This window comes from Exophiala xenobiotica, assembly GCF_000835505.1.
Source record: "Exophiala xenobiotica strain CBS 118157 unplaced genomic scaffold supercont1.3, whole genome shotgun sequence".
Classification (NCBI taxonomy): domain Eukaryota; kingdom Fungi; phylum Ascomycota; class Eurotiomycetes; order Chaetothyriales; family Herpotrichiellaceae; genus Exophiala; species Exophiala xenobiotica.
The window spans coordinates 3,207,540-3,221,248 of NW_013562492.1; the positions used below are offsets into that span (position 1 = coordinate 3,207,540).

At 53.2% G+C, this 13,709-nt stretch overlaps 4 protein-coding genes across 4 annotated transcripts; 2 read left to right on the plus strand and 2 right to left on the minus strand.

Moving 5' to 3' along the window:
- Nucleotides 1-226: 226 nt before the first annotated feature.
- On the plus strand, nt 227-4,787 carry PV05_05425 (uncharacterized protein). The gene is made up of 6 exons (XM_013461926.1): nt 227-843; nt 893-1,047; nt 1,098-1,191; nt 1,240-1,468; nt 1,517-4,041; nt 4,094-4,787. The coding sequence occupies exons 1-6, from the start codon at nt 660-662 to the stop codon at nt 4,168-4,170; spliced, it is 3,264 nt and encodes a 1,087-aa protein (XP_013317380.1). The 5' UTR covers nt 227-659; the 3' UTR covers nt 4,171-4,787.
- Nucleotides 4,788-5,872: 1,085 nt separating this feature from the next.
- On the plus strand, nt 5,873-8,660 carry PV05_05426 (uncharacterized protein). Its single transcript, XM_013461927.1, has 3 exons — nt 5,873-6,345; nt 6,406-6,562; nt 6,616-8,660. The coding sequence occupies exons 1-3, from the start codon at nt 6,290-6,292 to the stop codon at nt 8,080-8,082; spliced, it is 1,680 nt and encodes a 559-aa protein (XP_013317381.1). The 5' UTR covers nt 5,873-6,289; the 3' UTR covers nt 8,083-8,660.
- A 308-nt stretch (nt 8,661-8,968) lies between these two features.
- Nucleotides 8,969-11,238, minus strand: PV05_05427 (uncharacterized protein). The gene is made up of 2 exons (XM_013461928.1): nt 10,639-11,238; nt 8,969-10,542 (listed from the first exon to the last, which is right to left on the minus strand). The coding sequence occupies exons 1-2, from the start codon at nt 10,670-10,672 to the stop codon at nt 9,050-9,052; spliced, it is 1,527 nt and encodes a 508-aa protein (XP_013317382.1). The 5' UTR covers nt 10,673-11,238; the 3' UTR covers nt 8,969-9,049.
- A 62-nt stretch (nt 11,239-11,300) lies between these two features.
- PV05_05428 (uncharacterized protein) lies at nt 11,301-13,660 on the minus strand (the record flags this gene model as incomplete). Its single annotated transcript, XM_013461929.1, has 2 exons — nt 11,301-13,455; nt 13,506-13,660. 2 exons carry the CDS (start codon nt 13,658-13,660, stop codon nt 11,301-11,303), a joined length of 2,310 nt encoding a protein of 769 aa, XP_013317383.1.
- Nucleotides 13,661-13,709: the final 49 nt, after the last annotated feature.

Genomic DNA, 13,709 nt, shown 5'->3' on the forward strand with positions numbered 1-13,709 from the left:
AGCATGCGGTGGTGATCGGTGGCTGATGAAACAAGTGTCATTGGCGTGCGAGAAATAAAGTAAGACCCATCATACACCATTATGGACCCCAGTAGGTGCTGTGGGTGCTCTAAAGAGATGCACCTAGGCACCCCCGGCACCCACTACGTGGCTCCGACGCCTAAAGCCAGCTCCCGCTAAACTCACGGCGCGACACGTCTGCGACTCCCATCACATTTCCTGTTCTGCCCAATTCAATCAATCGAATCCTCACTCGGCTCCTTTCGTTTCTTTACGCAATTCGTTGTCATTGTGGTTTTCGCAGCCTGCTGTGCTGTACAACACGAGATTCTTTCTTTTCTTGACACTCGTTCACCCTATTGCATGCCAACTTTATTGCAATTGATTTCGCCCAGGGCCCTCTTTTTATCCGCTTTCGCCCCGTACCGAAGGGTCCCCCTGAGTGACGGCCTTCTGCACATGCAACCTGCCTAATTGCAGCCATCAAGCTGTCTGATATTCATCTTGCACAGCCATCCGCAGATCCTCTTGCTTCAATTTACCCGTGCGACCATCAAACATCTTTCTCCGACTAGCCAGCATACTAGTACTGTCGGACAGATGAAAAGCGTCGACGACACCACCTCTGTCTAGACACTGGCGACTTCCCCCAACAAGCGATGCCGTTCTTCTCAAGGGTCTTCAAGAGCAAGGATGGGGCTGTCAAGAAGTCAACGGCTCCAGTCGCAAACGGTCATACTGACAAGAAACCTCAATGGTCGGACGCATGGATACGGACGAGGGTTGACCCAGAGGAGGTGTCAGAGTTGTTGCATTTCTGCACTGCCGAGTTGAAATCAAGAGGTCAGTTCGCCTTGGACACAATGAGAGGCAACCTCTGATCAGATCATAGCACTCGATGTCCCCTTCCTCTTATTGCCCTTCAGGCCCTCATCGGATCCTTCGGCGGCGAGAACCTTCGTGCGCAACTTCTTCCTTCCACCTCAAGACCGGGAGCCGCTGCGAGGATCCATGTTGGAGAACGAGTTGCGCATGACCGAAGTCATGGTACGAAGACACTGTGGACTACAATACACATGCACTGACTGACGATGCAGGTCCTGATTAGTGTCATGAAATGGTGTTGGGCTCGCTTACCTGGCGGTGTCGTTACATGGGAGGTCTATGAAGGCTTCCGTGTTGGAGAGAAAGGTGCGCTATCATGCCTCGACTGGGCGTCCACGTTGCTGACATGGCTAGATTCTGGCTACGCGCGTGATGCCTTCAGCACCTTCATCCCTCTAGGTGTAGATTCGCCTTCTCGTGTGCTGATAATTCAAGACTACTTTGATTTACTCGCAGCCATTGCTGCGCATGGTAAAGTGAACGGTCTGGGAGGTCACAAGCTGTCCAGATACGCCGGTTGGTGGGCCTTTGAACACTACGACAGTGGCAAAGGGTTCGAGACTGGATACAAATCCTGGGCAAAGTAAGACACAAGTTTTCGGCCAGCTTCACACATGCTAACCGAACGTAGTGCTGCTGATGCAACCTCTCACCTTTTCTTCGCTTACTTACGCTCACTATCTCCTGGTGCCGGAAAGGCGAGTGGTATTCTAAATCTCCCCAGATCCCTCCAACAGCTTCTGGACTCCACTACATATCCTCCGAAAAGCGCATTGTTATCGAACAGTACTACCAAAGTGGTCATGATTGTAGACGTGGTCTCGCCCACCCCTTATGCACTGCTGAGACGGGCAAAGAATTTCGAATACAGGGATGACGACCGTGGACTGCAGCAATTTGCCAGTTATGATGACCCGGTGGAGGCATTGACGGACGAGTGTCGTCGTGTCCTGAAAGCGATCTCGTCCGCGAATCAATCTACCATTTCTGACGCAAAAACTTCGACCAGTTTGACTGATCCCTCCTGGTCAAGATTTCAAGACATAGGCTTTGGGAGCTCGCTCGATGATGACGAAGATGACGACGGCGGTCTTTTAGGACGCCGACCGGTTAACACAAGGCCCTTGCGTACTGCGCCCCGCTCAGGAGGGTATCAAAACCTTGCCAGGCCGACGACTCCCTCATGGGCCGACTTCCTCTCCTCTGGATTCACGGACGAGCATGGCAACACGGCTCCAGCACCAATCCTACTGCCTCCAGACAAGATCCTCCCACCGATCAATTCTACGATGATCAGAGGCCAAAGCTCTCAATCACACAGGAGGAATCTCAATGCACAACCTAACTTAGAACCTGGCGAGCTGGCGAGTATCATCAGGATGGCTGTCGACGACTCTTTCTGGTGGGTTTGGATCAGCAGTCTGGCGCCAGAAGAACCGACATCCAGAAAAGCCGTCTTCGGCCGCTGCGCTCTGATAGAGACAGTCTTGCCCGACGGACATTGGATGGTGATGGAAGAACAAGTCAAAGGCGCCGCGCCAGAACCCGCTGCTGGTGCCTATATTGCTGAGACGAAGAAATCTTTCTTGGGATTTACGACGAAGCGTGGACGCTTGACTCGGCGACGCTCGCAGTCAAAGAAAAGCCCCCTCTCGCCCGAGCCGCATTTGGAATCTACCAGCCGAGCCACATTAGCACCAGATCAGCAGGCTAAAATCCAACAGGCCGCGGCCGAGCTAACGAGAAAGAAGGAAGCCGAGGAGAGAGAGAAAGCAGCAGTCCACGCTCGACGGGGTCGCACGCAAGACACTGTCATTCCATCCAAGACAAACAGTATCTTTACCATTGGACCCCTCATTAAGGATGAGGCTTCCCCGGCACTCCAATGGGCCAGCCAGTATGACAAGAAAGCGATCCGGGCTAAGTACCTGGGTGATACGTTGGCGGGCAAAGGTTCGCGCGAACTCTTGACTCTTCCTTCGAGCGGGCTCAGCAGGTCGACGTCGACGCTTTCCGTGGTGAGCAAGAATAAGGATCTGCCAGTTCCACCTGGTAACGAGTCTCGCCCTGCGCTTTCGGGAAGAAGTCATTCAGAAGAACCTGTTGCGGTAGCACAAGCACCGCCGCCAGCACCAACATACCCAGTAGCAGACACGCCGCCCATCGTGGTTGAGCCGGCCCCCATTCCCTTTGAACCTGAGGTGCCAGTTGAGACTCATGCAGACGCAGAAGCAGCAGAAATACCCTTGCCACCAGCGACACCTGAGATAACCCAGGAACCGACCCCTAAGCAGGCGCAACCTCCCAAGCAACATGCGAAATTGCGCAAATCCGTTGACCAACAAAGAAAATCACCCGAACAGAAAAAAAGGGGCAAGACTCCAAGCGGGCCGCCGCCAGTGCAACACAGGAGCGGCATTCGTCGATTGTTTGGTACCAAACGATCCAAGTCACGAGAGCCGAAAGGGCGGGAACCTCTCCCAGCTGACGAACACCCGGCTTCGCCAGTGGAGGAGGATCCTGCAGTCGCTGCAGCAAGACGAGCACTGGAAGGGCGACCCGCCGAACCTGGTGACGGGCCCACCTCGCCACCTTTGAGTCCAGGACATTTCATGGGTCTTGCGAACGCGAAGCCTCCAAAAGCTGTGCAGAACGAGGCACCGGCCACTGTATCTATGAGCGCACCTGTGGAAACAGGATCGACCCCTTATCTCCCGAACCAGCCAGAGCCTCAGTACGAACGACCAGTTGTGCCACCCAGGGTTCACCGAGGTCAGGAGTACGACCAACTTTCCCGTGTGGACACCAATGAGCGCGAACACGCAGATAGGGAGTTTTCAACCTTCGACCAAGGACCATTGCTGGATCAGCCTGCATTTATGCCTCCAGAAACGCCAACTCGAACTGAATTTGCCACACCCGCAGAAGAGATGCCCCCACCACCAATGAACATTCATGCTGCCGTGACTATGGGGCGTGAAGAGAGTTCGGCGGATGAAGAGGAAGGGGCTCCCTTGACGGAACAGGTGAGCCCCACCGATCGATGGGCTCAGATTCGCAAAAATGCCGCGGAACGAGCCCTTAAGCAAGAGGAGCAGACGTCGCGGAGTCGGACCGAGACTCGTACGGATGATGGGGAGACCAGTGGAGAAGAGAGTAAGTCACAGCTAGCTGCTGCTTCGACGAGTGCGCTACTAACGTGCTATAGCAATTGAATCTCGAGTTGCACGAATCAAGGCTCGTGTGGCCGAACTCACTGGCAACATGGACGGCGCCCGCCGTTAGACGTGAACCGGAGTGGTTCACCGACACCCTTTACCTTGATTTTGCGAGAACATGCACTGGTACACATTGACGATGACCTTGTTCCTTTCGTTTGTGGATGGAAGTTTGCACGCAACCTAGCAAGGCGTTGGAGTTTCAGCCTTGTGATCGAGATACCACTTCCGCCCTTCTACAGGATGAATGTCCTTGTTCATCTTCCTTGTTTAATTTTGAGAGTGAGCGTTCTAGCAATATTTACGCTCGCTGCAGGACAGCGCACTAATACCTCCTTCTCTTCGACATACGCCCTTTATTCTCGACTCGAGTCGATTGTGGATACAACGGCGGGCCATATCAAGTTGGTGGATCGCGATGAACATAGAGCAGCGGTGGAAGCAGGAAGACGAAGAAAAGTCTCCTCCTCGTGCACGAGTTGCCGAAGGCGGCAAGTGAGGGCGAGCGATGGCCGTGGGAGATATTTTGGAGGAGAACTGGTGCAAGAACATAGCTGGCATACTGCCTCTCTCTACCCATGTATCCTTCACATCCTTGTACCCTTGTGCAATGGGTGCCATTGTCAGGTACCTTGCCAGGGGGCGGTATGCTAGCCGGCCGATGAATTGAATTTTCTGCAACGAGCTTCCTCTGACTAAAGTGCTATAAACGCCGCGAGTTGATATCGAAAATGGTAAGAATCGGGGCCAATGCTGCGCTCCAGTGCAGGCCTTAAGGTTCGTTCAAGCATAGAACACACTTGAGCTGCCAAAAAGGGAAGAGGAGGCCCCAAGAATGGGCATTATGATGGGTCAACGATATACAGGTAGGTCATGTCGCGAGCACGCGCTGATACATACACTTGCGGCTATTGACTTTGAAAGGATTCGCTCAGGCTTACACCTGCGAGCCCAAGTCCGAGGTGATGTTATCGCTGGCGGTCGGCGAAGCAATCCTGTAGGTAAGACCAGTAAATCGTTGATCTCATGATCCTGGGGAGGCAGATGTCGATGAGGTTGTATCTAAAGGTGAAGGGTTCTGTTGACTACAAGTACTGGTGAGGTTGAAGCAGCGCATGAAGCATAAGGTACGATAGAGCACAGACAAATCACCAGCGATTTTTGCCCCGAGCTCAATAATGACACTATTTATAGATTTACAGACTCGTGGACGCCATCAACGCTGGGCTGTTGCAGTGTTTGGACTGGAGTGACTGGCTAAAACCTGAAACACTGGCGCCGTTCGGAGCTCGGCCAGGTTTGCATCATCAGCACGGCATCCAGCATCATGGAACTCGGATCATGATACTCGCAATGCTGACAATGATGATCCTCTTAGAGCAGCAAACAGTTGGCCCTCTTCAACACACGGCTGGACAGAGATTACGGCAAGCGGACCATCAAGAGGACGCCATCTACAGTACGCGCAGCTATCGGAAAAGAAGCCCAGGTACCGCACGGGCGCTCTCTTCCAGGCTCGGTTAGGCACGATTAGGCTTGCAGGTAGCCTACTAGGCTTAGAAATATAGGCATGAAATTGGCTGGTGCAGGCTGAGTGCGTCGCAGGATCTGCCCCTCTGCACCTCTGCACCGCAGCACCTCTGCCATCGCACCCTCGACACCCATCAGGCGTCACGGCGGTCGGCCATTGGCACCTCGAGCGCCGTCGCCGCCGTCCGTCCACCGCCCTCTCTTTTGAATCTCTTCCTCTTTCGCTATATTTAGCAGTCCTCCATCTTATCCACATCCATCTCTCTCTGCGCATACACGCCTATACTGCACCAATCCAGTCCACTGTGCCTCATTCCAGCCACAGGCCTACTTTATCGCAGTGCTCGTTTGCAGCGCATGTACCCTTGTTCTCCACGCCAGCCTATATCCTGTCCCACGGTCCCCATCCAGTTTGTCCTGCGACAAAGAAACCCAAGCCAGTAGAGTCCCAACTTCTTCCGTTCTTGGGCTGCGACAAAGTATCCTCCAAGGTTCTCTTTGTTCGCCGGTCGACTCGACAGCTGTTGAAACCCAATTGACCTGTTCCCCGACCGCCTTCACCCTGGTTCCGAAAGCCTAGCTTCAGCCTGTTTGCTGGGTACTGAAACCTCCATCTCTTGTCCGGAAGACCTCACATGCAAACTGCCTAATCTACAATGGGTCGGAGAAAGATTGAAATCAGAGCCATAAAAGATGATCGCAATCGCTCAGTGTAGGTCGTCGTGCCGGCAACTACCTTCTCATCCGGCCACCGAAGCTGACTCGTGTCTAGGACATTTCTGAAGCGAAAAGGCGGCCTCTTCAAAAAAGCCTACGAACTCTCTGTGCTATGTTCGGTTGATGTGGCGGTCATCATCTTTGGCCATAACAAAAAACTGTACGAGTTTTCCTCGGGAGACATCAATGAGACACTGCGGAGGTATCAATTTGTGAGTTGGATTGGGACCCGGTCACCTGCGATTTCGGTTAACACTGTGCTTAGTACGGCCAACCTCATGAACACAAGGGCCCCATTGACTTCAAGAACAAGGGCGGTGACGATGACGAGGACGAGGACGACGATGAGGAACATGCGGCTCAAAACAGAGAAGAATCTCTGCCTCCTCAACATGCCATGCCACACATGCAGCATCCCAACTCCTTCACTCACATCCAACAGCCCATGAACTCCGTCTCACCACCCATGCCCAACGGCATGTTCCAGCCTCGACACGGTACTCCTCAGCCTCCTCATATGATTTCGAGACCTCCTTCGCAGAACATGGTGCGCCGAACAAGTTCCAACCTCGTGCCCATACAGCATCCTCATCCTACACCTCCTCCGCCCCAGAATGGGTTCGCCTATGTGCCGAACCCGCCTATCTATAATCCTAATGCCGCTCCAGCCATGCCACCTCATCCCTCTCCTCAGCCTCAATACCAATATCCGCAACAACAGTCGCAGCAGCAGCATCCACCACCACAACCTACACCCCCTCCCCCACAATCACACCAGCAAATGCAACAAGCGCATCAACAATATCTACATGAGCAAACACGGCAATCGCAAACGCCTCAACCTAGCCTCAAGCCTCCACCTCAGCCGCAACCACGTGCATCACCTCAACCCGAATCACAAAATCTCAGACCCCCCGAACAAGCTAGCCCTCCACAACCGAAACATCTATCGTCCAAGTCAAGGAGTATTTTCACTCCAATCGACGAAGGCGGGTCGGTATTGGCTCAGCACTTCTTTGGCGCTCCAGACCCTAAGCCGATGAAGAAGGAAGAGCCGCAAGATATGAGAATTCCACCACGGAGCACCACTGCTCCTGCTGTACCTCGAGCTACAAGTCAGCCTGTCAGGCCGCAGACAGCTGTCCCGGAATTTGCTCCACCGCAACGTTCAGACACATCAGGGTCAAGGTCAGGCGCAAGACCCAAGTTGAATTTACAAATCCCCTCCGAAGCAGAAGATAATGATTCAGCAAGCGGGTCTCCCGCACAATCCACAGACCCGTCAGCAAACCCAGCTAGAAGCGGCGACCACATTGTCCTGCCTCCACCATCACCCAGCGCATCGGCCGTAATGTCAGCGGGCGCCAGTGGGCCGCCAAACCCATTCGCTCGACCACCCCCACCGACATCCAACCAGAATCGCGAGGCGTACAATGATAACCGGAATAATATCGAGACGCCCATATCAGCCCTGCCGAGTCGATACATGAACAACGATCTCTTACCCAGTCCGAGCAATTTTTTCAGCGAATGGTATGACTCGGGACGGAATGGTGGACTTAATTCAGCGGTCCTGCCGAGTCCCTTGGTGTTCCCCACGCCGTCGGACACGCGAGGTTTGGGGTTTGGAAGTCGCGATGCTGTCAGCGAAGCGGCTGCGAATGGTGAGAAAAGGAAGTCGAGCATGGATATGGCAGAGAAAGAGGGGGATGTCAAGAAAGTCAAGACTTGATTTGGGATGCCAGGCAGTGGAGGAAAAGTTTTTCGCATCTAATTGACAACGGTGGTTTTCATCCCAAGCCATCTTATTTTTTTCTAACGACCCGTTACGACCTTGAACTATTTGGAAGATGGGTTGGTTCGATTACGATGGTGTTGTGTGGAATATTTCATCTCTCTCGCTTCTGGAATATTGACTGCATAGCGAATGGAGTATAGTGCGTTGAGTGGGAAGGGCACATGCATTGCTTGAGTGAATTACCGTTGGTTGATGCTGATCTGTAAGGAGGGATGGTGCGCGTCACCGGCTTGTAGCAAGGGGCCTTTTGGGTGGTGGAGGAGTGTTCCATGAGAGGTCTGAGGAGTCGAGTTTCGACGAGGAGGAGGAGACATACCTACCTAGGTAGTGTTGACCTCGAGTATGGATGCTGGATTCAGAAAGTACTTCTTTGTTTTTTGCTGGCCAAGTCAGACTCAGTCGCTTGTTCCCGACTCAGCTACTAGTATCTAGGCGACTGCAGTGTGCACAATGGTGAGAAGAGAAGAAGCCATTTCTACTTTTGCGCCAATTTTTCAAATCACTACTACTAGTATTCGCTCTCTCTTTCCTTGTCTGCTATACCGTTTCAAGTTTCACGACCGTTTCTTCTTGACGTGCCGAAAGACGGGAAAATGAAGAGCTGAGATTGTATGGAGTCTGTTTGGACCGGGATCCTCTCTTCCTATATCTTGTATGATTACCGAGATATCCAAGGAATATAGGATATGGACCCGCACGGAAAGGAAGGCGCAGCAGAGCATCACCGTAGGAGAACGGGACGTCTGATCAGGGCGTAGAAGACGAAGGCGAAGCCGTTTTGACGAATGTAAGAAGAAGGATTATTAGGACTCATCATGATCCCCAGATGATATATGGAGTACACTAACGTAGTATAATATCTTTTGACTGCTTCGCAGGTGTGACACAGTCTGTCAACCTACTATGTAAGCGTCCTCATAACCCTCACAGCCACTCCAATGGCCCTGGCCAACTCGGTCCCGTCCTCCCAAATCCGATTATGCGCGCCGTGGATCTCGACGAGTTTCACGTCGATCCGACCCTCGCCCTGGCCTTCTTCTGCCTGCACCTGCACCTGCCGGCCAGCACCATCACCACCATTACCACCACAGAAAACACCCTTCATGACCTCGACCTGCCTCCAATCCACAAGGCCATCATCCCTCGAATGCGCCAGCACAACGGCCCTCTTTTTTGTTTTCTTCTTTTCCTTCTTCACCACCACCGCCTCGTCATCATCATCATCATCATCATCAAGCCCGAAACCGTTGGCACCGACCCAGATCTGTGTGTACTCCTCGGCCGTGTAGCGCGCCGGACTCGCCAGGTCATCGTCATCCGCGTCCATGGCGTTCCTCGTCAAGTCGACGTACGACGGGAAACTGTCATGCAGGGCCGGGAAGTCGTAGATGCCGCTGACGCCCAGGACGGCTAGCGGCGGCTCTATGCACGGCAGCAACTGCGGTGACTCAAACTCAGGCTGCCGCTGCTGCGTTCCGTTGTTCTTGGTGCTGGCGGTGGTGAACGACCTCGCGCTGGCAAGCGTGCTCAGCAACGCCATGGTCGCGCCAACGCTGTGGCCGACGAGCAGGTACCGCTCTCCGAAGGCGTGTTTTTGCTGCAGATGCGCGATGCCCGCGAGCACGTCGTGCATGTGGTCGGGCCACTTGGCGTTGCGCAGCTCGTAGGCCGGTGTGGTGCGCGCGTCCTGTGGCGACTTTGGGTGCGGTGAGAGCCGGTAGTTTATCGAGGCGTACCCGGAGATGGATGCCGAGATATCGTCGACACCTTCTTTCTCGTTGGTGTTGGTGTCGGTGCTTCGAGTAGTGGTGTGGTGGTTCCTGTTAAGATGGAAATGTGGATGCCCCAGACGGTGAACACGGCTTTTCTCATGGCCGTCAGAAGCCACGATCCTTGACAGCGCCGGGAGGAAAGATGAAGACGTCACGCTGCGGTCGCGAAAGTAGCCGCCGTGGATGTACAAGATCCAATACCCGGGCGACGATTCGGCGTCGGCGTCGGCGTCGGCGTCAGCCTCAGCCTCGGTCTTGGGTTCCGGGATGTAGAGGTCGTAGGATTGTAAGATGTTGTCCTGTCCGTACTGATGGCGAGTGACATTCCTTGCCAGGTCGTCCGAGATCCTGGGACTCGGCGAAGGAAGGTCCTCTGGGTCTCGTTGTTCTTGTTCTTGTTCTTGTTCTTGTTCATGATCAGATCTCGGTATCCCGGCAGTCGTGTGTGCGGGAAAGCTGTGTGCCGCGGTGCTGGGATGTTCGGATCGGGAGTGATGATGAGTTGTATGGGCTTCCTGGTATTGCGAGGAGCTGGCATTATGGCGTATCCGTTGTTGCGGCTCCTTGCTCGATGACGAGAGATATGCGGCGCCTGAATATTTCTGTTGTGAGGCTTGGACGGCTGGAAACCTTGTCACTAGCTAGTCATCACATGGTATGTATGATTCATAGGGGGCCACTGAGCGGCAACAAGCTGCAGGCTGTAAAGACGACATACCTTGATCCTGCAAATATCTGAAGACTTTCTTCATGTTTAGTGTCTCGTCACCTCGTCTGTGCTCGTGTATCAAGTTCGCAAAAATGAGTGGTATTATCTCTTGTGCTAAGCCCTGGACCAGGTCTCTTGTGGTGATACTGCGCCGAGCTAATCGGACAGTGACATATCATGTGTGCCTCCCAGTCATGGACATGATATACCGTGGTATGGCCAAGTGAGGATCCTCATATCATTAGGTTTGGACTCGAGAAGATGCGATGGTGGGTGGTAGAGATTACCTCGATTACCCCACCTCGTCGACGTCGTCCCTGCTTGCGATGATTACTCACTTACCGACTATCTATGTACAACACCTTGTCACATTTTCACAGCGCCGGGAGAGCGGATCGCGGCGGTCAAGTGAACAAGCACACCAAGTTGAGATAATTCTTGCATCAGTCATCCGCTGATCAAGGACCAGGGCGCACCTATGCTGTTATTGGAGTGTGGCAAAGGATCGCTGACACAAGCGAGAAGCGCATTGATGGCCAGTGGTTCGAATCAACAGTCAGCTGAGCAAATAGCCGGTAGTTGCAGGGGAAGAATGTAACAAGATGGTTTCCAGTTGTCTACTGCTCCCACTATCCCGTAGTACTGTTCATCACCGAGTATGGCGAGATGGGTCAATACAGGGGGTGTGGCCGAGAAAATCCCGGAAAGGGTTCTTCTTGCGGTGCCATCGGGACTTCCAATACATCGTTACTCGTATAATGTAGGCGAGAAGTCCCTACCCTGCGACCGAAGCGCCATTTGTCGACCGATCCGTCACCCCAGAATCCCCTGTCCAATCCCCAATGTTGCTGCTCTTCGTCCTGGTGTTGTAGTGGCAGATCAGATACCGATATTTCTGGCAGAGGGAGCGGTGTCCCGCGTTCCTCCTTCTCCTGTCTATGCCAATCTGTCTCTCCTTGACCCGACGGAAATTCTCCTATGGTCGGAAGTGTCCTTGTTGGAAGAGAGAACTTCGCTGGACTCGTTTGCAATAATTGGAGGTCGAACTCGTCCAGACCGTCTGACAAAGGCTGATGATGTCGAGCTGTCACATTCTCGACCGCATTTTCGTACTCCCACTGTGGCTGATATGCTCGAGCTTGGATATCTCCTATGCTGTTGTAATTCGCAAGTAAGGGCAAATCACCTTGTGACCAAACAGGATCGGCGTTCTCCATGTCCTGACTTTCCTGGTGAGAAAGGCATCTAGGATGCACTGACACCCTTGAAGTTTGGTCCGCCACCGGTGAGAGCCAATAGCTGGAATGTTCTGGTCCTGTTCGAATGGCTGTAAGCGCTTCGAGATCGCAAGGATGTCCTGGGTCATGCTCTTGCCACACAATCGACGCTGATTTACCTTCTTTGCAGTCGTCCGGAGGGTGTTCTTGAGGATATCCCACTTTGCTCTCGGATGCTCGTGGACATGTCGATTGGTCGTTCCTTCGCTCCTGCAATGACATGGAACTCTGTCCGGAATCTTTAACCTCTTCCGAATCTCCAGTGGCGGTCAGTTGGCGATCAAGCTGCGGTGAGGGTATTGGTTTTGGAAGTTTCGCCTGGCTGGCATTAGTCGGAGCGTCATGCCGCATCCTTTCCTCTGCCAAAGCCTTTAGCTCCTCTAGCGAGGCATACAGCTTCCCCTGCTGATTAAAGGTTTCAATCCCACCCAGCAGGGCGTTCGTGGCCCAGTCTTCCAAGAAGCGGTTCGTGACCGAACTCCGAGGGCATATCGAGGTAGAAGTTTCTATCTGGCACCGTTCTGGGGCTAGCGGTGAAGATGCTCTCTTCCACATATGCGATGACGCAACGCTATCTCGTTGTTGCGCCTCCAATTGCCTAGGTTTCCGAGAAGGAGAGGTCGACCAAGAGACACAAGATTTCGGAGTGCCGTTGCGAGACATCACCGACTTGCGATGCGATGATTGGGGTCTGAAATGCTTGAGTATGGGTATCTCGGAATCATCTTGCCATGGACACTCAGGGTTTGTCAGTCTCCAGGACCGATTAGGGGGACGGATCGACGAGGGCGTCTGGTAGGTTGTTGAAGATATCTTTTGTTCGGTATGGAGCGGTCGAGAAAAGAAAGTCGAGATTTCATCATTCGGAGGTTTGTCGCTTCGGTCTTTCAAGTTTCTGGTCTGGCTCTGATCGGGTAGCTTGGTATGTTGCGGCAGGGTTTTCTTCTTGAGGAAGGTCATCTCGGAAAATGATAAATCAGGTAGCCCTTGTCCTCGTATAGGAGCAGAGGATTTGCCATTGGCGAACATACCCGGTCCAAGGCTGGGCTTCAAAGTGAGTCTTCCTGTACCAACATTTGGGGCCCGAAACTCGTCGTTCAACATGGTCCCTGACTTCTTGTGGTCAACCTTCTCGGATCCTCGTCTGGCCGTGTGTCTTCGTGAATCCTCCTTGTACTCATATCTGTCTGGCCTGGTCTTGCGCCTTGGCTTTCGAGCGTATTTGTCGCTTGGATCTGTGACGTCGCTTCCATCTTTTGGCCTTGGTGGCTGTGTTCTAACGCCGACCGCGCCAGGAAGAGATTGTGGCGGAGGGGTAACTTGCTCGTAGCGTCTCTTTCTGTTCTTTTCTCGTCCAGGCCTTGCTTCTTCGATAATGTGGTATTCTCCCTCGCGATGCTTTGCTGCTCGGCTATTCTCCGAAGGTGAATGGGTCTGAATCGGCAGGTGACCTGTATTATAGAAACAGTTCAGCACCCGCTCTTCTTTATAACTGTCTGCACACATGCCCTCGGCTCTGTTCTCTTCAGCACGGCGTTCATAAACCTGGCTGCCGTTCCCGTTCAGTATTCGACTCCGTGCTCCAGAATGCTGTCCTACCTGGAAGCATTTACTGCGGCATGAGTAGTGGGAACGTCTTCCCAACTGGGATCGGGCTTCACGATGTCTGCATCGGGCGCGTCTTGATGGATACCCTGCAACCACCTCTTGACCAGTTCCGAGGGTTCAGGAGCAGGTTCTTGTGAAAACGACATGTGAGAAATGCATCAGCATTGGATGCGATCATTAACCGTAGTCCAACCA

Excerpts from the sequence above, each read along its gene's own strand:
- PV05_05425 (XM_013461926.1), top strand. The coding sequence starts at position 660 with ATGCCGTTCTTCTCAAGGGTCTTCAAGAGCAAGGATGGGGCTGTCAAG. Across the intron at positions 844-892 it reads TGCCGAGTTGAAATCAAGAG|CACTCGATGTCCCCTTCCTC; the intron begins GTCAGTTCGCCT and ends ATCAGATCATAG. Across the intron at positions 1,192-1,239 it reads CTTCCGTGTTGGAGAGAAAG|ATTCTGGCTACGCGCGTGAT; the intron begins GTGCGCTATCAT and ends TGACATGGCTAG.
- PV05_05426 (XM_013461927.1), top strand. The coding sequence starts at position 6,290 with ATGGGTCGGAGAAAGATTGAAATCAGAGCCATAAAAGATGATCGCAAT. Across the intron at positions 6,346-6,405 it reads GATGATCGCAATCGCTCAGT|GACATTTCTGAAGCGAAAAG; the intron begins GTAGGTCGTCGT and ends ACTCGTGTCTAG. Across the intron at positions 6,563-6,615 it reads CACTGCGGAGGTATCAATTT|TACGGCCAACCTCATGAACA; the intron begins GTGAGTTGGATT and ends CACTGTGCTTAG.
- PV05_05427 (XM_013461928.1), bottom strand. The coding sequence starts at position 10,672 with ATGAAGAAAGTCTTCAGATATTTGCAGGATCAAG. Across the intron at positions 10,543-10,638 it reads CAGATATTTGCAGGATCAAG|CCGTCCAAGCCTCACAACAG; the intron begins GTATGTCGTCTT and ends CAAGGTTTCCAG.